General features: G+C 38.2%; 3 protein-coding genes across 5 annotated transcripts; all 3 read left to right on the forward strand.

The window, feature by feature from the left end:
• The first annotated feature begins 223 nt into the window (after positions 1 to 223).
• On the forward strand, positions 224 to 4,344 carry rusf1 (RUS family member 1). Its single transcript, XM_085454899.1, has 14 exons — positions 224 to 546; positions 622 to 699; positions 780 to 894; positions 987 to 1,032; positions 1,344 to 1,376; positions 1,462 to 1,567; positions 1,789 to 1,890; positions 2,289 to 2,359; positions 2,831 to 3,015; positions 3,124 to 3,181; positions 3,709 to 3,773; positions 3,859 to 3,996; positions 4,070 to 4,138; positions 4,226 to 4,344. The coding sequence occupies exons 1-14, from the start codon at positions 397 to 399 to the stop codon at positions 4,309 to 4,311; spliced, it is 1,302 nt and encodes a 433-aa protein (XP_085311025.1). The 5' UTR covers positions 224 to 396; the 3' UTR covers positions 4,312 to 4,344.
• Positions 4,345 to 5,323: 979 nt separating this feature from the next.
• Positions 5,324 to 13,516, forward strand: LOC146711864 (uncharacterized). Of its 2 annotated transcripts, none has more exons than XM_085454901.1 (12): positions 5,324 to 5,499; positions 6,956 to 7,154; positions 7,308 to 7,340; positions 7,439 to 7,557; positions 9,461 to 9,563; positions 9,727 to 9,759; positions 10,110 to 10,142; positions 10,242 to 10,475; positions 11,149 to 11,252; positions 12,353 to 12,518; positions 12,614 to 12,669; positions 12,986 to 13,516. In XM_085454901.1, the coding sequence occupies exons 1-11, from the start codon at positions 5,435 to 5,437 to the stop codon at positions 12,656 to 12,658; spliced, it is 1,134 nt and encodes a 377-aa protein (XP_085311027.1). In that variant the 5' UTR covers positions 5,324 to 5,434; the 3' UTR covers positions 12,659 to 12,669; positions 12,986 to 13,516. The 2 variants fall into 2 exon arrangements, with proteins under 2 accessions (XP_085311027.1, XP_085311028.1); XM_085454902.1 differs by having other exon boundaries at positions 12,998 to 13,516.
• A 29-nt stretch (positions 13,517 to 13,545) lies between these two features.
• elob (elongin B) lies at positions 13,546 to 20,230 on the forward strand. 2 transcript variants are annotated; one of them, XM_085454904.1, is made up of 6 exons: positions 13,546 to 13,610; positions 13,700 to 13,777; positions 13,928 to 13,981; positions 15,949 to 16,083; positions 16,758 to 16,866; positions 18,967 to 20,230. In XM_085454904.1, exons 4-6 carry the CDS (start codon positions 15,961 to 15,963, stop codon positions 19,077 to 19,079), a joined length of 345 nt encoding a protein of 114 aa, XP_085311030.1. In that variant the 5' UTR covers positions 13,546 to 13,610; positions 13,700 to 13,777; positions 13,928 to 13,981; positions 15,949 to 15,960; the 3' UTR covers positions 19,080 to 20,230. The 2 variants fall into 2 exon arrangements, with proteins under 2 accessions (XP_085311030.1, XP_085311029.1); XM_085454903.1 differs by lacking the exons at positions 13,546 to 13,610; positions 13,700 to 13,777; positions 13,928 to 13,981 and adding an exon at positions 14,784 to 15,003.
• The last annotated feature ends 1,584 nt before the right edge of the window (positions 20,231 to 21,814 follow it).

Consider the following 21,814-nt stretch of genomic DNA (forward strand, 5'->3'; position numbering starts at 1 on the left):
TTTTTTTGACAGTATTTGTTTTTTATCATCTGAGTTCATTCATGTTAACTGACACATGGTTATGAAAAATATTTATTGTTCCTCCAGCAAGACCGTAAAAAGCGAAGAAAAAAAAAATCGATTTCTCGTTTCTTTGACATCATTTGAGCGTCTCCGCTGGGGCTCCGCCTTGAACTTCTAATCCACCAATGAGTGATCGGGAAACTGTGAGTGCGGAAGCAAACCCGGAAACGTCACAAATCAAAACAAAACAGGACACGTCGGCTCTGTCACGCTGAAGTCCACTTTTAGCTGGGCTTTAATTAAATGCATTCCAGTGGATCTGAAGCCGCAGAATTGCTCAGTTTGTTTAAAAAATCGTTTACATCCCTCCGACTATCGCTCTTAAAAGTATAAATGGAGACGGACAAAGGTGTGGTTTTGGCAACAGAGAGATATGGCAGTGCAGAATCCTGGAAGTATGTATCAAAAGATGGAGTGATGGAGAGGAGGAGAGATGGGAGTGAAGGTCACTCAGGAGGAAACTCGGTTTTTGGAGTTTTTAAAGTAAGGCACAAGTGAACTTAATTGTGCTTACGCTAACTGCAAACATCAACCTGAAGTTTGAACTTTTGATTTCAGAGCGTCTTTCTGCCTCAAGGTTATCCAGAGAGTGTGAGTGATGATTATCTGCAGTACCAGTTCTGGGATACAATGCAGGTACAGTGGGTAATACAACAGGGATAGTTACATATCTGTGACATTAAACCCCTTCAGTCACGCTCTTCCTCCTCTCTCAGGCCTTCTCCAGTTCCCTGTCAGGGACTCTCGCCACTCAGGCTTCCCTCAGAGGTGTTGGTGTTGGAAACCAGGAGGCCACCGTAGCTGCAGCCACTGTTACCTGGTTATTAAAAGGTGGAAAAGTACATTTACATTTACATTAACCCTGCACAGCTCGTGCTGACCTCACTGGTGTTTCGATAACAAACAAATGTGTCTCCCTGCAGATGGGACTGGCATGTTGGGAAGAATCCTCTTCGCCTGGCAGAAAGGGTAAGGCTTATATGAGAAGATCTAACCCAGTGTGCAAAAGCAAATACTTTAGATTCTACAACTGTGGCCACTGATGATAAATTTTTTTTAAAGTGCATAAAATTCAGTGCTTTAAGGAAATTTAAGGAAGTGATTCTATCAGTATTTCCTTCAATGCCATTTGCCAGTCTCTTCTCTCTCACTCACACACACACACACACACACACACACACACACACACACACACACACACACACACACACACACACACAACATTGGCTTTTGTTCTGATAGAAATTATGTTCAGAGTAAGTTTCTTCGTCTTTTTCCAGGAGTAAGCTGGACTCTGAAGCAAAAAAATGGAGGTATGTGATGAATGTGTAAGACAAGTCATTCCAGTCACCACAGGAAACCCATTTGAGTTTTGTTTGTTTTTTAATTCCCAATTAGACTTTTTGCTGATGTGCTCAATGACATTGCCATGTTCATGGAAATACTGGCTCCTTACTTTCCTGCTTGCTTCACCTTCATTGTGTGCACTGCAGGGATATTCAAGGTAACAAACAAACAAACAAACAAAAAACGGGTTAATTCTGTTCAAAATTATTTAATGTACACCACAATTTAAAAGGCTATTCCCATTGCTAAATAGGTGATATAAAAATGAAATTCCTGTCTAGTTGACCAAGGACAGCCCAGGTGCAAGGATGCAGAAAAAGTATAAAACGTTACGTTGCGTTATCTTGCATGTCATCCATTTGTGTTTGTCTTCTCCAGTCTATTGTTGGAGTGGCAGGTGGTGCGACCAGAGCGGCTCTCACTGTTCATCAGGCCCGCAGAGACAACATGGCTGACATCTCTGCCAAAGACGGCAGTCAGGTAGCTGCCACTTCCTACTTTCATCACACTGTGTATCATCAAGCTAACCAACGTGAGCAGTTTTACACTGTTCATTGTCTACATGTTTTCAATCTTTCAAATGTACCAGGATGGAAACTTAATGTGATGGTAATTAGAAAAGGATATATTCTGTATACAATATTTTGGTGTGGCACAAGAAAGAAGCACAAAAAGCCCTTTAATGGTAGTTTTAAGTTAAACCAGGTAAAGCACGTTTGATTAATAATAACAGCAACATTTCAGGTCCCTGCTACTGAAGCAGATACATTTTATTATGTACACAATGTTTATCTCCAGAGACACACAGTAAAAAACAGGTAATTTGTAGCAAATCTGTAAAGCCATCATAACATCATCATCTCTGTGTTTTCCTTTAGGAGACTTTAGTGAATCTGGCCGGACTGCTGGTCAGTCTGATACTCATTCCCCTCGTCACTGATAATCCAGTGTAAGTTTTGCTATATTTCAAATACTAATTATATTCTTAACGGGTCAGTTTACCCAAAAAACATGTTTTTGCTCCAGCCTGCAATGCTGTTTATGATTGTTTTGATGTGAGGTTCTAGTTTTGGAGAAAAACCTTTTTTTCTTGGCACTTTGAGCCTTCAAGGTGATTGTGGTACAGTTTTATTATATTATAAGACAAGGTGGACATTTCCTTAGCTGGTACGTCCAAACCCAGACAAAATGATCTAGAAGGATCGGGTCAAGTAAATTTGACTTAAACGACTGCACAGCAAGTAAAGTTATCAAAGAGAAAAAAAAATAAAGAAAAAGAACAAAAAAATGATAATCAAAGTATAGGATAATAAAAAAAAAATAGTAATAGTAAATAATGTGGGTGAACTGTTGCTTTAGAGTGTTTCATGCCTCTAACATCACCCACCTCAGTCTCTTTCTCCCTTTCTGTCTTGTTTAGATTGACTCTCTGCCTCTTCTTCCTCTTCACCGTGCTTCATCTTTTTGCCAACTACAAGGCTGTGCGTTCAGTTGTCATGGAAACCTTCAACGAAGCACGGCTTTCTATCGTACTGCAGCAGTACCTGAAGGACAAACGAATCCTGAGTCCACCAGAGGCCAATCAGAGAGAACCAGTTTTCTTTGGTAAGAATTAAGTTTTTTGTGCTATCACACTGGCAGGGTAGAGTCCTGTGTCGAGTCATTGTAAATCTTATTAAGTTGTCTTCTGTTTTGCTTTTGATTTTGTTTTAGAGTTTGGGCAAACTGTGCCGATAAAGCTTGGAGTGAGGCTGCAGGAGATTGCACAGAGGTGATTTCAAAACTTGGTTTGCACGCATTTAAATGTTGCAGTAGCAATGAAAATATGCAGGGGAAGAGTGAGACAAGGAGGAAAAATCCAGAACAGGGAAGTTTTTATTAAATAGTTAAAGTCAGACACTGAAAAGCTGAAACGTTCATTTCTCAAATTACATGTTTTCGATTCTTTTCCTTGCGTCTTAGTTCCTCACACCAATGCAAGTGGAGGAAGCAAAGAAGAAGGCGGCTTTTCTCATTTCATGTGCCTCCTTGTCTGTTCTGTCCACCTTCCTCTGACCCCCAAATCAGTCTGTCTTAAATCACACACAGAAACCGTGACGGGCAGAAAGTTTGATGATCTTAAATAACTGAAACAGTTTATGGATAAAAACGATGAGCTGTTTAAAGATTCCTCCTCCTGCCACAGTTTGTGTATTCCAGCTGTGAGCCACTGGTCTGTTATATGTTGAAGTTAAAAACACTTCGGAAACATGTCATAAAACTAAAAGGAATTTCATTATCGTTCTGCTCATTTTGCAGCCCAGAAGATCTTGAGTTGGCTTTGAAGGAAAACAGCATGCCTTACCTGTTAGGAGTCAGAAATGGTATGCTGTCTTCCACCCATGCAAAGAAAAGCAGCATGTTTACATACTTGGAAAGTTATTTTTAAACCTCCTGTCTTTCTCGCAGGCTGTGTATGTGTTTGTTTGGGACCAGAAGCTTCAGTGAGTGACGAAATCAGAGCGATGTGCCAGGCGGTAGTACTCGGCAACATGCTGAGCTCGTCAAACTCCAGAGAAGCTACAGGGGCTGCACCGAAACAACAAAGTGAGCCTCTACCTCTTTCCATGTTTAACTGTTTAAATGTGAAGAACTGTAAAACTTCCTCTTTTCTTTTTAGAAGGTCACTGGGAAATGGTGCACAAGAGTCACAAGCTGATGGATGCCATTTTCAATCCATTACTTAAGGGTGAGCACATGCAAAACTGCTTTAACTTACCAATCATCCTCTCTGATTCCTTTAGTGGAAGCATGATTCTGGAAATGTAACCTTCAGGTGCTGAAGCTGCAGGATGGGACATGAAACGAACCCTGATCGACTGGGATGAGTGGAGAGTCGAGTGGAAAACAAAAAGCAGCTGAGAAGCTTTAAATAAACAAAGGTGTTTTTAAGTATGCCTGATTTGATTCATTTAGCTGCCCCAACTCTCCAGAGAAAAATAGTTTATATGTTTACAAGAATAATATTTTATTTATTTTTATATTTTAAGTAATTAAAAAAAAACCCAGCAGATCACCACGGAGAAAATGATCTTGGAGCTTTTTTTGTGTGGGTATTTTGAAGAAAATATCAAAGTATAGATGCAAAAACAAAACGGTAGGGAAGGGGGCGGTATTAAACTGCCTTAACCAATCAAGGCACAACAAAGAAGAGGGAGCAACAACATCCGGTGCAAAGCGGATATGTCAAGTTCGAAACATCGTTGAGTAAAATTATAATTTACTAATAGTACGTAAACACAAAATAATAATACTTGAAGTTTTCTTACATGCCACAGGGCTATTTCTTACTTATTGTTCTTAACTTTGTTTTTTTTGTCATTTAAAAAAAATTGAAAAAGTAGATTAAAATATAAGTGAATTTACAAAATGAGACAAATCACTATAAGAGTAAATGTAAACATAATAGATACATAATTCAGTCCTCCCAGTCAATTTTAGTCTTAGTGAATTGTGGCTGTGTTTTAAAGTACATATATATATTTTTTAATGCCTAAATTCAATTTATTACATTACATACAGTAAGACAAGTGATTTTATGGACATATCTTTCTGGGGAAACCACAGTTGCTGAACGATAACACGAAATTGTAGACTTAACCCCCAAAAAGAAAAAGCTATTAGTTTAGGAGATCATTTCAAAGAAATATCACATTTATGGATCCAGCAAATTAATTTTCTGTAGTTTTCACCATATGGTTAAACATAATCTCAATATCAGGAATTTTCACAAATACCACGATTTTTGAAAAAACAAAAATCATATTAATTATCAATCCTAAATATTATTAATTTTTAATGATAAATGTAAAAAAAAAGTACATATTTCTAAGGAAGAATAAATGCGACCTTTATTTTGAAATGTCCTTCCGGATGTTGAAGTGTCCAAATTGTTGTTAGCTGGAGACGTTTCTCATACAACTTTAGCGTTAGCAACAACAAAATCGGTTTTTGTGGTTCCAACTTGACCGAAATTTGACCATAAATGGGGAGATATACGTGTGCCTACAACTGCGACACCTCGAGCGATCCAGACGTAAAGTTTTTTAAGTAAGTTTTCGACAATAGCGCTGCTTTTTGGTTAAACTAAACCAACAGACAGCTAGAAGCACGTTTGTAAAGTAACAGTGGCTGACAGAACTAGGCTTGTATCAGTGTTAAGACTCAAATTTTCCACCTTTTCTCAACATTTTAAGCCCACATAATTAGATCTTTTTCTGTATACATGGGAGTGCAGTTCGGAGTGCACCTGGAAAAGTTACCGAGACGTGTACACAAGCTCACTAAGCAAAAAAAGGGCATAAACAAATAAAGTTTATCACTGTACATTTTGCTGCAGCATTATTTATTTTTTTATGCAGTTGCAATAGAGGGGTTTTATTCACACTAAATTCTAAGTCAAATCGTTTGAGAACCACTTGTGAGCTGTGTGCTGTAGGAGTGACTTAAGGGTTTAAGGTGCTGGTGGGAGTGTATCAGGGATCAGCCCTGAGGTGCTTCTTTCAGCAACAAACATCATAGTCCATAGTTTTCATGGACTGTGATGCAGGGAACATTGTGACCTATACTGACAGTAAGGAACAGGTGTGAAGATGTGGACTAAAGAGAGAAGAGAAATGAGAGGGATACAGGTGTGATACTGCAAGAAGTAGATGTACTGAAGATAGATGAGTTTACATACCATCCAAAACAATAGACAGTGCATAAAAGAGGTGAAGAACAGAGTGCAGGCAGAGTGGAGTGGGTGGAGACAAGTGTCGGGTGATTTTTTTTTTTTTATTTTTTTTTTTTGACAGGATACCAGCAAGGGTAAAGGGGAAGGTTTACAAGATGCTAGTGAGACATGTTATCATTTATGGTTTGAAAATGGTGGCACTAACAAAAAGACAGGAGGCGCAGTTTGAGATGTTAAGATTTTTATTGTAAATGAGCAGGATGGACAGGATTAGAAATGAGTATGTCAGAGGGACAGCTGAGGTTGAGTGTTGGGAGACAAAGTTAGAAAGCTGCATTTTTTTAGATGGTTTGGACATATGCAGAGGAGGGACAGTGGATATATTGGACAAACGATGCTTAACATGGAGCTGTGGATTTGGTAAAGGAGAACATACAGAGGGTTGCTGTGACAGAGGAGGATGCTAAGCATAGGTTGAGATTGAGGCAGATGAACTGCTGTGGCGACCCCTAAAGGCAGCAACTGAAAAAAGAAGAAGAAAAAAGACCACTTAAGATCCTCTAAATTACATCTATGAGACAAAAATACTCCAGATTAAGATCTTTAACAGTAAATTATGCTCTTATTATTATGTTTTTCTGTTGTTTAAGTTTAATTATCTAGCTTACGTTCAGTATATCACGCTGGAAATACTGAGTGTTATATTACATATAGCATATCATAATTAGTTTTAACAGAGTTAGTCAACAGGTAAAATTTACTGAACTCTACACAATTTTTAGTGAGTTACTTTTCACACGGGAAAAAAATGTTTTCTGTGTGTGCATGCAGGTTTCCCCTGTACAATCCCCGAAAACTTAAAAAATGGGTACTGAACATGAAGTGGAAGGACTGGACGCCGACTCGCTTTTCTGTTCTGTGCATCAATCACTTTGAGGAGCAGTACATTGACAAAACGGGCAAAAGTGTGACACTTCGGGAAGATGCGGTTCCCACCATATTTACACCGACTGACAACACACAGAAAAAGGTTTGTGTGTATCATAGATAATTGTTGGCATCATTTAGAAATAAAACATTTGTGAAATATTTAAAGCTGCATAATGAAACTCCTCCTGTTTTTCTGTTTAAACCTCAGCGGCTTTTTAAAAATAAAGGTGTTGTTACTGTCTCCTTGATACAGGCTGCCATTAACCCGAGACGTAAACGACACAAGGTGAGCTGACCCAGACAGTTAGCTTTTTATTGTTTAACGTTTAATGTTATTCATTTTTCTAAATGCATTACGTGTTGTTTATTTTATTGTGAAAGCAGCAACCTGGTGCTAAAAGCTCAGAGAAGGATTTGGCTGCATCTGCAACATCAGCTCTCCCTGCAACAGACGACAGTGTCCGGGCCAAAGAACCCAGCCAGACAGACCAAGAGACATCTGGGTATGTAACTACACACAAGGAGACGTTTACTGTCCTAGTCCTCTTTTCATAAATCAATAATAAGCAGTAATGCTTCAGTATGCACAGTACGGATGCCCTTCATGAGGGATTTGTGTCTCTTCCTTGTTATCTTTCACTTTTTAGGCAAATGTGTGAACAGCTACACTATGGAGCCAGTTTCTTAAATCATTAATTATACGTCTAATAAGTCAGTGTTTACAGTTTGAAGACTGCCATTAGCTTCTTGTGCATATTTGCTTGTTAATTATTAATAATACATTTATTTGTAAAGTGCATATTTACAAAGTGCTTAACCGTTTGAATAAAACCACACATTAAGGATAAGTGTACATAATTAAACATGCAGTTAGTCTTACATTCATTCCTGCATGCACACATTCAAAGAACCAAGGGCCAAAAACAACAGTCAAACAATTAAGGAAAAGCGGAGTTATGAAGCGTCACTGAAAACCAACCATAAAAAATTCAGCCAACCTGATAAGCTGAGGAAGGTTTAGCAGTGGCAACCTCAAAAGCATTATTACCTCTGGTTTTAAAGTAAAGACGTAAAACAGTTAAAGGACCTTTTCAGACCCAGATGACCCTCTTCAGTCTAAGCAGATCTGCTGTATAGGTAGGAGCCAAGCCATGTAGGGCTTTATATGTTATTAATAACATTTTAAAATGAAGAAAGGTTTAATTTTTGCAGTGTTTGTTCAATAAAGGAAACAAGGCTGGATGAGCTTAGAGATCAAAATTTAGATTGTGGTAAATAATATTAGCAGCATATTCCATATTATTCTCTAAAACCAACTTCCTCCTGTTCTCATCGCTCCTTAATTCACTGAATCTGCAACTTTTTTGTTATATATTTGCTGAGCTTTTAACATTCACACCATAATGAGGTTATGAGAAACAGTTTCTAGGTGTCACAGATTGATTCAGTTATATTCCACTGTATATTTATAGTGACCGTGTAGTTTGGGAAAGAAAGCCATATTGCTGACCAACTTGTAGTCTCGAGTTTAGTTTTAGTGCACTTCTTATCGTTCACACAGGTGTACTTAAAAGTGCTGCCTTGTAGTCATAAGCTACACATTCAAATATGCACATAAATTCTGAAAACAAAGCATTTTTCTTTGCGTGGTTTTGATGCTTGATATTTATTTGCTGAGAAAAATATTTGTTTTGTGCTCAGTGAGGGACATTTAAGATTTGTTAGAAGTTTTAGAAGAAAAGCAAAAGATTAAAAAGGATAAAAGGACTAAACATGTTACTTCTGACTAGTCAGTTTCTCTCAGAGGTATAAAAACAATCTGGTTTGTCAGCTGCTACCTGCTGAAAGATTGTGGCTCATAAATGTCTTTATAGAAGCAGTTAGCATTATACAAACGCCTCAGATTTTAAATTGATATATATTTAATGCACAAGCCTAAAAACCACAGTAATCTTGCAAAAAGGTTGTTTTGGATGGTACAGTTTGCAGGTATAACACAATGTCAAACCTAAGTTGTTTTTTTTTCTTTTAAAAGCTGATAAAAGCATTTAAGATGACATTTTCCTGCTGTACACGCATTTAAAAACAAATTTACAGTCATGGTGGTTTGCTGTATTGGTCCATTGGAGATCTGCCCACTGGTTAGGTCACTAAACCAGTTTTCAGACCTAACCAAAGGTCTCCTTGGGACTTGTTGTGTTGGCAAAGATGACTTTCTGGTCGATCACAGGTTTTCTCTTGGAAAAAGGTAAAATCAAATCAAACACCAGAGAGGTTTCTTTGGTGCTTCTCCTTCATAAATTTAAAATTTTTCCTGTTCTTTTATTTATTTTGTTAATAATTTCTGTACAGATATATATTATCGTTTCCTTAATGTTTTACGTTTTTTTCTGTTTTAATGATTAGAGATCCCAAAACGTCAGAGAAATGGAGGATTATAATTGATGAAGCACTGATGAAGATCGATTCATTTCCACACTTTTTTCATGGAGATTACTGTGTACCACAGGTAAATGGAATTGTATTTTATACATACTGATCACTGGGATAACTTAAGAGTTTATGTTTAGCTAATCTTATGGCATTTACGGCATATCCGATATGTTTTATCTTGTTGTTTATCTTCATTAGTGCGAGTTAATCTATGTGTGTGTTTCCACCTGCATCAACAGAGTATCCACTGGGCTCCAGATAATAATTTCAGTGTAAGTAGAATATTTTCAGTCTACTGGGGATGTAATAATTCTCTGAAACTGGATGAACGGATGAACACTAAAACCACAACCCTGATCACTTGATTGGATCATAAACAAAAAATAAACTTTTATTCTCATATATTTCCAGTTCACCCACTACTGGGACATTTTTAAACAGAATTCACCAGACTAGCTTTAACCAAGGGCTCCACACGGGTATCAGGACACTAAGTGTTGCGCACAATTGTGTCACAGTTTCCTGTCTCTGCTGCATTATTCTTACACCCCTTTAATCTGTAAAGGTTTGTCTTTTATATCGTGGAGCACTTAATTCACCTCCTCTTTTGTCATTTTTACAGCCTGAGGATAAAGACAATGAAAACATTATAGAGGTACGTCTGTTGTACGATTACCTGCAGGTGTTACTCCAAATCCAAACCAGGGTTTTGGGTGGTTTTGTCCCTCTGCCTGATGCATTGTCCTGACTGCAGGTGAAGGAGCCATGGGAGTGGCTTGCTCTGGATGTCCGAGGACCGCTGCCTCAAACAGTAAATGGACACAAATACATTTTGACGGTGACCGACTTCTACTCCAAATGGGTGGAAGCTGTGCCGATGACAGCGTGCCTCCCTTCAGATGTGGCAAAGAACGTCGTGGACATCATTGCGCACTTTGGATATCCACTGAGAATCCTCTCTAGACTGCCTCTTGACATAGTCCACAAAGTGAGCGCGCACACTTGATTAATCTGCCTGGACTGTTTTGCAAAACCTGATTTCATATCAACATCAAAAATGTAGTTGAAGTTTAGAAACTTGCATTTTTTAAAGTGCCTTATAAATCTGACTTGGAATTAGTGCCTGAAAACCAAACCCAAGGCAGTTAAACCCATGTGTAGTTATTATAGTGACATGCTTTTAATTTAGAAGAGCATATTTAACCTTCACAAGACCAACTCGGCAATCATATAATGCATAAAGAGAAGCTAATATACTCCTCCTTATTTTCTTTCACACATATACTGTTGTGGTTTGTTCCAAATGGGTAACAGTTTTGTCTTGTGGTACTTGCATGAATACAGTTGTTTTTTTTAGAGTTCCAGTATAAAAATATGGTGCTGAGAATGAAACTTTATCTATTCTGTGAGATGTCATGATAATTAAATGCTAATGAAATAATATTGGTTTTATTTTTGTTAAATTAAACATATACTCTGAATTGTCCAGTATAACATGTTATACTGGAAATGAATTACCACCAGCTGAAAAAGCCCTTTGTGTCTTCCAGCTCATAATATAATGCATGATACTTTTTTTTGTTATAAACTAATGTTATAGTGTGTCCTCATTGTCCAGTTTCACACAACTGTATACTGTGTGAATGTCTTCCCGATGACAGATCAACCGAGAACTGAAAGATCAGCTGAAGGTTGCTGTTGCTCTTGTGGTCTATCATCAGCAGACGGGCATCGCAGATATGATCACACCACAGCTGATAGACAGGTCTGTAAAAAGCCAGGGTGTGCTAATATTTGTTTTTTGTGACATTTTATAGTCTTGTTATGCCTTTATACCTGTAGTTTTGTTTCTTTTGGTCCTTTTCCAGATTTGATTAATTTTACCAAAATACATTTTGTCATTTGGATGACCTACAAAGTTCATTCTCTTGTTGTTGCAGGTGAAAACTTGTAGCTTTTAACACAGGATTAAAACACTTAGGTTATTAATAATATCATGAATGCTAAAGTCTCTGAAGTTTTCTGTTACCATATTGGTTTTGCAGTTAATAGTTTTAGATGCATTCGTGCTTTTAGGGCAGTTATAACTGTGCATGCACCAATAAATCAGGCAAACATCAGTATCTGTTTGTTAAGTGGTGATGTAACAGGATTATTCATAGTGAGTCATTCAAACCACACAGGAACATGTTTTAATGCATTGTGTTGTTGATGGATCATCTCTGAAATATAGTCCGTTTTCATCATCTTCTTCCTACCAGATGATAGTGGGAGACCCTCAACGTGAACTTTTATTGAGAATAGTTTTATCCAGATCTGTGCTAATGTGTTTCTATCAGCTCGACCATAACTAGCCACCTGGTAGTAAAGCATATGTCAAGTATCCCAAAGCTGCTGTTATTTTTTCCATCTACCTTAACATCGAAAGTTATAGCCGAGCTCTACTTTTTTCTTTTTTGTCAAAAAATATACTAAAGTGAGAATTTTGTCAACTTCAGATGGAAATTAGCTCTTCTTTACTTTTGGATGTCTGGACATGAAACTTTATTGAAACAGCAGTCACGCTCATTTTATTGGAGCTGAAAGAGTCTGGACAATTTTGAACTCTCTGTGGATTCTCAGTACTTGTTTTGTTGGGAGCTAAAGGAATATTTGAACAACAATTTTCTGCTGATGATGTAGTTGTCTTTTATAATAGTATTTATGTTTTTTTCTCAATGAGATAAAAGGGAATAAATAACACCAAAAATATAAAATATCTGGCACCTGTGGACCAAACTGTTATTACAAACAATCAGCGCATAATACCTGGATGTTCTGTCATGATAGTAACATCTCAGTGCTGTAATGTTCCTAATCAAACAGGATGGTGAACGATCTAATAGAGGAGCATGCAGCTGACTGGGATGTTTACCTGCCTGCCAAAGTGTTCAGTCTGTGCTTCAAAGAGCATTCAGAGACCGAGGAGAGGCCTTTCTCAGTGCTCTGCTGTAAGGGAATAGAGCCTGTTCAATTCCCCAGAGAACTGGATGTAAGTGTAGGTTTTAAAATTTGAGTTCTAATAAATCTTTAATAAATCTTACAGGTAAAGTAAAATGACTTTCTGTGTAATCCATTTTTTCACAGTTTCCACTTTCCAAGATCCGAGAGAGTGCCTTTGTGGTTAGATAGAAGTTTATTCGGTGAGTTTTATGTGGAGTTGTGCACCACACTGTAATATAATATTCTGTATTTTACTGTTGTTTGGAACTTTGTGAAGCATATGGGGCATTTGTGGAATATATCACTGGGATTAGGTAATTACTGTTTCTATAGCAATTATTCAGGTTTATATTTTCTCTCGGTTAGATTATTGAGGTGTTCTTTTAACAAGCATCAGAAATCAGTTGAACGACTTCAAATCCAGCAGTGAGACGTCTTAAAATATTATGCCAGTTTTAGTGACACTACACTGTGTTGTTTTAAACTGACTTAACAGTGATGTTCAACTTGTCTCAGTTTTATTTTCAGGTCACTTTAATTGGAAACAAACTGGAGCTGCTTTAGCAGCAAACCAGGGAAGAAGAACGTGTTCAGTCCTGGAGGTATTCGTTCTGGTGGAAACCCTGATGAGTGGACCGGGATGTTCTAGTACTGAGTTCTGTGGAGAGGATTTGTTGATGAAGCTGTGCATTTCGACAGCATTTTCCACTTTGTCTGTGATACACTGAGATGCTCCACCTATTTTTCATTCGCAAGTATTTTTGGATGTAGTATTTTAATTCAGTTTTTTGCTGTAGCACTGCAGCAAAATGTCTTGCTTAAAATATATAGCAGCATGTCTGCAGTGTTGAGACTGGAACAAGCTAAATGTAGGTTAGGAAGGCGAGACAGTTTTCTGAGCCATAGGAGACTGATCAGTATAGCATTATTATTTTTATGACTTCAAGCAGTTCAGCCACCTCCACTGGTAAGGTTTAGGCTGCTGATCGTTGATGTTTTCTGTTTGTAAAAAGGTAAAAGATGCCAATAAACTTTATTTAAATATCATTTTTAATCACTAGTGAATAGTTTTTGTTTATTGACTATCCATGTTATTCTTATCCAATCTGGGGGTTCTTGAGGCCAACTCAGCTACCTTAAGGTGAGAGAGGGGTACACCCTGGTTGCCAGCCTATCGCATGATAACACAGAGAGACGGACAACCATTCATACTTACAATCTCACCTACAGCCAATTTAGACTCGCCAGTTACCCGATGCATGTCTTCAGACTGTTGGAGTAAGAGGACCCAGACTGGAAAAAAACAAAGTAAAACGTTCTTCTTTTTTTTAACAATAATTTCACAAACAGCTGATTTACAAGTTTTCCAAGAATCAGTTGACGAGCCTACAACTCACTTCTGCTATTCTTATTTTACAGTAAAGAGAAGTGTGTGTTTTTCTGTCGCACTGTTTTTAGACACTGCTGACTCCTGAGGGTCAAGACAGAAAACCAAACCTCAGCTGTTGTCAGGTCAGTCATCCCACTCATCTCTGAGGGAAGGAAGGCGTGATGAAACAGTTTAAAAGGTGTCGATGTTACAAAACTTTACTTGTGTTGAATCCAAAAGGAGGAAGCTTCTTGCGAGATCAGAAAAAATCTGAAAAGAAATTAAGATTTCCTTGACCTACCCCAGATCTCAACAAAATAGATGAGTTCATTTATAAATATCCAGAATAATTATAAATATTTTATAGATAAACACACACACAATCTTTGCACTTATAAAATAATTTTGTATTTGAACACTATTCTCATCTGCTAAAAACAGTATTTTTAACTCTAGTGACTGCTAAAACTATCAGCTGTAAAATCATCTACTAATCTGTCTGCTAACCATCGATGGCAGGGGTATCAAACTCAAGGCCCAGGGACCAAAATCTGGCCAGCAATGACTCCAACCCGGCCCACAGGTTAGCTTTGAACAATATTCAAGCAGGGCACTCATTTTAAGCTTTTAACCGTGCTTTTATAAGATTTACAACTTTTCATGCTGATAAGGACCTCACCCATTCATACTACACCAAAGTAATTAAGTAACAGATAAACCGTTAAATGGCAGAGTTCCTGTTTCGCCCCACTTACTATGGAAATTTCTGATTTTTTGTGAATTAACAAAAGCATTGTTTTATTTTAAATTTTAATTTTCCACATTTATTTAAGCCCAGAGTTTCAGTATTCATGCTCACGTGTTGACTTTTGCAAAACAAAACGTCTCAGTGTGTGGGGAAAAACGTGGTGCAATCCTTCATAAAACGGGAGCTCCGATTAACTCTGATAATTTAAGCAGTTATGAAGAGAAATAAGACATTCAGACAGATATTCTCCTGTTGCATTAGTTTGTGCATGCACAGAGTGACGGCGCTGTGCGCGCTGCCCTCAGCTGGTGGATGGTGGAGTTAAAGTGGTGGCTGTCTGATGCTGCTCTGAGCTCATAGTTGTCGTTGTGCAGTGCAGTTTTTCTCCCCACTGTGTGCAGCCAACCGCAAGAAATGGTGAGTGAGGAAAACACATACAGAATATAGTGGCCTGTTGACTACGAAAAACCGACTTTAGGTCAGCCGGCAAACCCTCCCCAGAGCGGTAAAATGCCTGATTTGAGCAGCTAAGCTGGTCACAAAGCAATCACTCAGAGACGAATGTCTTTGTTTAGCTAACCTTTGCTAGCATTGGCTAGCTTCTCCTGCGTTAGTCAATACAGTAGCTCATGGTGGCTCGTTGCGCTATACTCTTCAAGTTGATAGCAAGTTAAGCACAGTGGGGTCCGATCAATGTGAACGAACTGACTGTTGTTCGAGATAAATCATCCAAATTTTTGTGGCTCAAATAGCCATCTAGCCGCACAAAAGCTAACTGGCTAAAGTTATCAGCTAACGCTGCCATGTATGTAACTTAGATAAAAAATGGTTGTTTAGCGTGAGCGGGGCTTGTTTTAAAAGTTAGAGGAGTTGAAACACAAACTGTCAACTTTATAGTTCAAGTCTGTGAAAACAGTTGATCGAGGAAGCCGCTACAGCTGGCGTTAACAGATGGCTGAAGCTTTGGTTAAAACTGCCTTAGCTAAGCTATGTGTCACTGCGGCTATTTAAAACGTGAGGTGTAGAGAAGTGACTTGGCTTACTCATAAAGTTACCAAAGTGTTCCCACACAGAATAACCTGGTTAAGCAGAGACTGTTTCAGTTTATAAACGCCCATCTACCGTCTGTTTGTTTTGCTCAAACTTTAACCAGCTTTTTCTCACGTGATAAATCTATCTGGTGATGGCACTGGATACGTTCTGTAGGCTCAACAGAGATGAGCAGTATCTGATATAAATGCTCAGAAAACAGAATTGAGCTTAATTCAGTAAGACAGGACGTGTGTTTCTGAGAATCAGGGTTACAGTGTTTATCACTATCATCACTATCTGATTTTCTCCTGTCACTTCATCTCACTGCAGGATGTGTTTCTAATGATCCGACGTCACAAGACGACCATCTTCACAGATGCCAAAGAGTCAACCACAGTCTACGAACTGAAGCGCATCGTGGAGGGCATTTTAAAGAGGCCACCTGAAGATCAGAGGCTTTATAAGGTGAAATAAATTACCTGGAAACCTTGTTAATAGTATTTTTTTTAACCTTACAATTTTATACTCTAAGCAATGTCTCAAAAAAAGATTGTTAATCAAAATAATAGCTGGAGCTCTAATACCTGTCCTTTATTCACTTGACAAAGCTGTTCTCACAAAACGTGAATCAAAGTTTTCTTTTGTTACTTGAAGTCTCCCCTGAATGTTTAGCCCCAGCAGTCAGCGGACAGGAGCAAACTTATAATTTATAACTGAAATCAAGTGACAGTAACATATTTTCAGAAATTAGAAGGAAGTCCTACATTTCCTCAAGCCCCCCCCCCCCCCTTTCCCCTCTCAATGTAAAAGTGAAGTTGAGTCAATGTCAATTACAAAAAGCTTGTCCTCCATTTCAGTTTGTCAGGAAAGTCTAATCTTTCATTTAAAAAAAAAAAAAAAATCAAAGTTTTTACAAAGTTTTTACAAATTTTTACTTTGGTTCAGGTTCTATCTGAACACATCATTGGGCTTCCTTTTTTTCCTTTCCTCAAACTTTGGCTTTTTGTTGAGTACAAGCAGTCTTCACATCAGAGAACAAGGCCTCGCCATTTTCGCTTTGTTACAAAACAGTCTGTCCTGCAAACTTGATCCTGCAAATCTCTGAAGATGTCTGCTTCTTTTAACTCTTTCTTCTTCAGGATGACGTGCTGCTTAATGACAGTCAAACTCTTGGAAACTGCGGCTTCACAAATCAGACAGCCCGGCCTCAGGCCCCGGCCACGGTGGGATTAGCGTTTCGTCTGAGTGGTGAGTAGTTCATCTTCTAACCCACCTCAATACTAGATTTTACTGTGAGCTTATTCGCTTGATCTGAACTCAGGTTTAGGGAAAAAAAGATAACAGCCAAATTCTGGATTCTGGTTTACACTAAGCAACTTGTCACATCGATGCACTATACAATCCAAATTATCTCTAAAGTTCCAAAAACATACCTACCAACATTTAAGTTTCAAAATCTGGGAGTTTGTAGTTCTGTTGTAGCATATATATCAGGCCACAGACCGTGAGTCGTTTGGTATCATACCGCAAGTTGATGCTTGGGTGTGAAATTTGTGGTTTTCAGGGTTTTTTAACGTTATTTTTTTTATAGTTAACTCGGTTTCCCTGGGTCTTTTCTCGTGTGTTATGAATAAATCTTCTTTTTTTTTTTTTTCTTTTTTTTTGGGGTACCGGTACTGGTTTTATTTTGTTGTATTTATCCGCGACACCTTAAAGGGCGGCTCGTGAAAAGATTGTCGAACATAAACCGGTCCGTGGCGCAAAAAAGGTTGGGGACCGCTGGTTTAACGTACATGCACATATCCAAAATGTTGCTTTTTGTGAAAAATTTGTCCTCAAAAGAATGTACTACTAAAAAAAAAAAGAGTCTGCATCAAGCAAAGATGAGCTGGTTCTGCTGTTTTTAAACAAGAAAATGAAGAACCGGAGATTCCAGGTTTGTCCAGTTCCGATAAGAAGGCAGAATTTCATGGTTTGGTACAGGAGTTGAAGCTGTATCACGATGTCAGTGGGGCAGTTTGAACCCTTGTTGGCAGAGTTGGGACCACATCTGAGGAGGCAAAGAAATCATTTCAGAGAGCCGACTAACGGCGTTTAGCTGTGTCTGAGCTGAAATTGTATTATGTTACTATTTGTGTATTCAGTATCGGTGTACATTTGGAGCTACAAGCACACTTGTTGGTAATTGCAGTGGTCTGATTGGTGACGCCTGTTCATTCACATGATAAAAATTGAGCTTGATCCCAAAAAATTAGTACTATAAAATTACGCAGTCGGTGGGACTGGCTGCACCAAAATGCTCGCAAGAATCTTTCACGCCCAGCATGTAAAGGCTTTAAGTACTTTCCTGAATAACTTTAATAGGATATGTTCCCACCACAACTAATGGGTAAGCAAAGCTAGTCATAGTTTGCTGTTTGAACTGTAAGTTATTGTAATATGTTATCCTCTTTCAAGCCAAATGTGAGCTATAACCACTTCTGTTAAATTGTCCAGCTTTTAAAGAAAATTGTTGCAACTTGTTGTCTACAGTTGGAAAGAGGCGTTTATATTTTTACAAGTTTTTGATTATGTGTTATTAACTCTGGAAGCTCGGTTTGGTAAATGTGTCCAACTTAGCAAAGTTGTCACACACACTGAAATGGGTACATATGTGGCTGAACTCATCATTGTTTATGTCTTGCGATTTTACTGCGTCTTTGTAGTAAAGAAAGATGAAATGGTAAAAAGAGGTAATTTATTTAGAACTCAGCTGTGGTGTCTGTGTAGAGATTGGCAAGGCACATCCTTTGAATCGGGTTGCCAGTTTGTGCCGCCAGATGGGTTGAAATTGTATTTGGAGTGTGTACTGTGTGTGCATTTCATAGACAATGTGGCAAATTGGGCAAAGTTGGCTCAACGTACAAAACGTACTGATCCGTGTATTCCAGTTATTCATGGTAAAGTTTAAGAGTCGTGCAGGTTTGGGAGTTTTCTGAGAGAAACCGACTGCCGGGAGATGGTCTTAAAATACAAGTGAAAACAGGAAAAATGGGAATGTTGCCAGAAAAGATTGCCAGAGCTTTTCAAAGAGTTTTTCTTTGTCACTCAGGAAATGCCATTTTTTTTTCCAGTGGAAGAAGGAAAATACTTTTTAACTTATTCAGTGTTCAACATTGGTCTAGTTGTCCAAAACAAACACTTTGTGACTTTTTGGCGTTTTAAAAACTGTTATTTTAAAATTCAGATCCCCCTGGATACAAAATTATTCATTTCTTTGGATCTCCTTTCATGTTACTTTGATCTCTTTCCAGAATTTAATGTCTCTTTTGTCTCTCTCTGTGTTTTAACTTTCTGTCGTTCTCCCAGATGATTCCTTTGAGCAGCTGAGGATTGAGCCCTTCTCCACTCCCCCTGAGCTCCCCGACGTCATGAAGCCCCAGGATTCAGGCAGCACAGCCAACGAGCAGGCTGTACAGTGAGCTCAGAGGCGGGGGAAACGAGAGGGACACACAGGGGGTCGAAGGGAGGGGTTGAATTTTTGGGAAGTGATGCCTCAGCGGGTGAAGTTTTGCCTTGCCGACGACCGATCTTCAGCTGGGCGTAAACAATTTCAAACGCGGATTCCCCCTTGGTGTAAATGTGAGGGTGCTTCAAAGTGGTTCATTTTGTCCTGAAATCGGCGAACGCATGCTAGATAAATTGATAATTACACAAAAGACCCCACAGAGATACCTGACGGACTTGTCACGACACTGTCAGTCATCCACGGGGTTGGTAAAGGCTGAACATGAATAATTGTACCTCGTATTTAATGAATTCTAGTCTTTATTTGGAGTAAGGCTGATGCTGCCTTACTTGTGTTCTTTAATTTGCTGGCTTCAGAGTGGGATTTGACAAGGTGTCGCATTTTTAGGTTTTTATGTTTGTGTTTCTTTATTAAAATATTACTAGGATTAACTTTTTTGGGGAGTGGTTTGGATATGTGTTGCTGCAATAGCTTGGAGTTTGTGAATATCTAAGTTACTGAGACTGAATGACTCATTTGAATCTTCAGTACACGTCTTCAGGCATAGCAGCAATCAAAATTCAAGTTGTGGCGATTATTCTTTACTTTTCTCTTCTTAACATTGATGGAGACCTCTTCACCTTTCCTCAGCAACGATTGGTTGTAGCCTGTGACTTGCTTGACAGTCTGAAGTGAAGAGGTGACACGTCGTGGTTAAATTATGAGCTGTGCCTGGCTGCTTATTTTGCCTCCCATTTATCCCGGAACCATAGCTCATTTATGTCATGCTGCAGTTTGTGCTGTATTTTACACTGTTAATACCATAATGCGTATTATTTTCAAAAAATAAAAATAAAATTGTATTAGAAATAAACACTTCTGCACATCAAAACTTCACATTATGGTGTAATACTGGGTCTCATGATCTAGAAACTTAATAATGATTACAAAAAAAAAAAGTCTGTTATTACAGGAAGAAGATGTAATGGCCTGGTGGGTGTGGGAAAAGACGCTGTTTAATATTACATTTAAAAGCATATTTGAAGATTGAGGCTGTTAAACAGTGGGATGTGATGATCAAAGTTGCACTTGTAACTGGTTTAACATTAAAAGAATTGTTTTTCACATCTGTGTACTGTTGTGTGTTTGTACAATTTAAAGTGATCTTTGAACATAGACGGTGTAAAATGTTGCCCACAGCCACTGTGGCCTTGATGAAGCCACGATGTTGGTGTTTTAGCAGCTGCTGTTAAAACACCACAAGCTACTTAGGAGGTCTGTACCGCACAGAAAATCACATTTCGGGAAATCTGACAAGTGGATGACTTATTTAAACACACAGATTGTAAAGCTGTTATGAATGACGAAACTATCCATAGGAGCCAAAAGCCATTGTTGAGCCAGGCTGTAAATCTGTGAATTTTAACATTGAAATCTGTTGAAGCCAGCTTTAGAAGTTTGATTTGATGAATTGTGCAGCAATTCATCAAATCCACAAATGGATTTTCCTTACAAATGTGCCACCATTTAAGGCAGGGGTGGGAGAACTCAAGGACCCGTGTCCTGCAGGTTTTAGATGTCTTTGATCCAACACAGCTGATTTAAATGGCTAAATTCCTCCTCAACATGTCTTGAAGTTCTCCGGAGGCCTGCTAATGAACTAATCCTTTGATTCAGGTGTGTTGACCAAGGGTGATATCTAAAACCAGGACACCAGATTTTGAGGCCTGGAGTTCCCCACCCCTGATTTAAGAGGAAATAAGCAGGCTGTCCGATGGTATAAGATTTATTGCCGAGAAGCGCTGTTGTAACAAAGGACTTACTTTATGTGCCAAGCTCATTTTTTGTGTTATACATCATGTAGCACTGTTTCTGTTTTTTAAGGACCAACGTCTTGCTTAATCTGGCGTCGTCCAGCACTGGGCAGGTTCTACTGGTGTGTATAAAATTGGCTTTCTAACTAATAAGGAACTTTATTCAGCCAGAATGTAATTTGGCAGGATATGTGTTGTTTACTCTGAATGATAGTAGGACCCAGAACTGGGCATTGCTTCGTCTAAAAATCTAAACCACTAAACTGCGAAGTGCAGTCTCTTATTTATCCTGTCTTTTAATTACTGCTATAATTATGGATATCAATCTTTTGGTTTTCTGTTATATAATGTTCTGGCTCTTTTCTATTTACCATCTACTTCACTGGAAAGCATCAAAATTGGACTGAAACAACCAAAATAGTGACGATAACAGAAGAAGTTGGGACTTTTTATTGCCTGTGGTGTAAATAACCTCCTTTTAGGAAAATCTTCTTGTTGACTTAAAAATAGATTTGACCATTCTTGTTTATTTTCACCTTTAACTTTCTGAGACATATTTCTTTAACGCAGTATTCAAATGAACAAAACAATATGTGACTGTAATTAAATATGCTGGGTCTACTTTCAAGAGGTAAATAAATCAAGACAAAAAAAGTGATAACTATCAACATTTCAACTTTGCCAGAGCACTGACATCAGAAACATCTCTGTACAAACTAATACAAACACTAATTTGTGAAAATGTTTGAAAATTTCTCAAAAGATATTTTTCATATTGCAGTCCAAAACCAAATGTGTATAATATTTATTGTGTTCATATTGTAAATACAAATTAACAATTTTTAAAGTTACACTAGTAAAATAATAACAGATTTTTTGATTAATGAACTTTCTA

Source organism: Copadichromis virginalis, linkage group LG4 (genome assembly GCF_057382275.1).
Source record: "Copadichromis virginalis isolate Kocher_CV1m ecotype Utaka linkage group LG4, C_Virginalis_male_GT1.1, whole genome shotgun sequence".
In the NCBI taxonomy this organism is placed as follows: Eukaryota; Metazoa; Chordata; class Actinopteri; order Cichliformes; family Cichlidae; genus Copadichromis; species Copadichromis virginalis.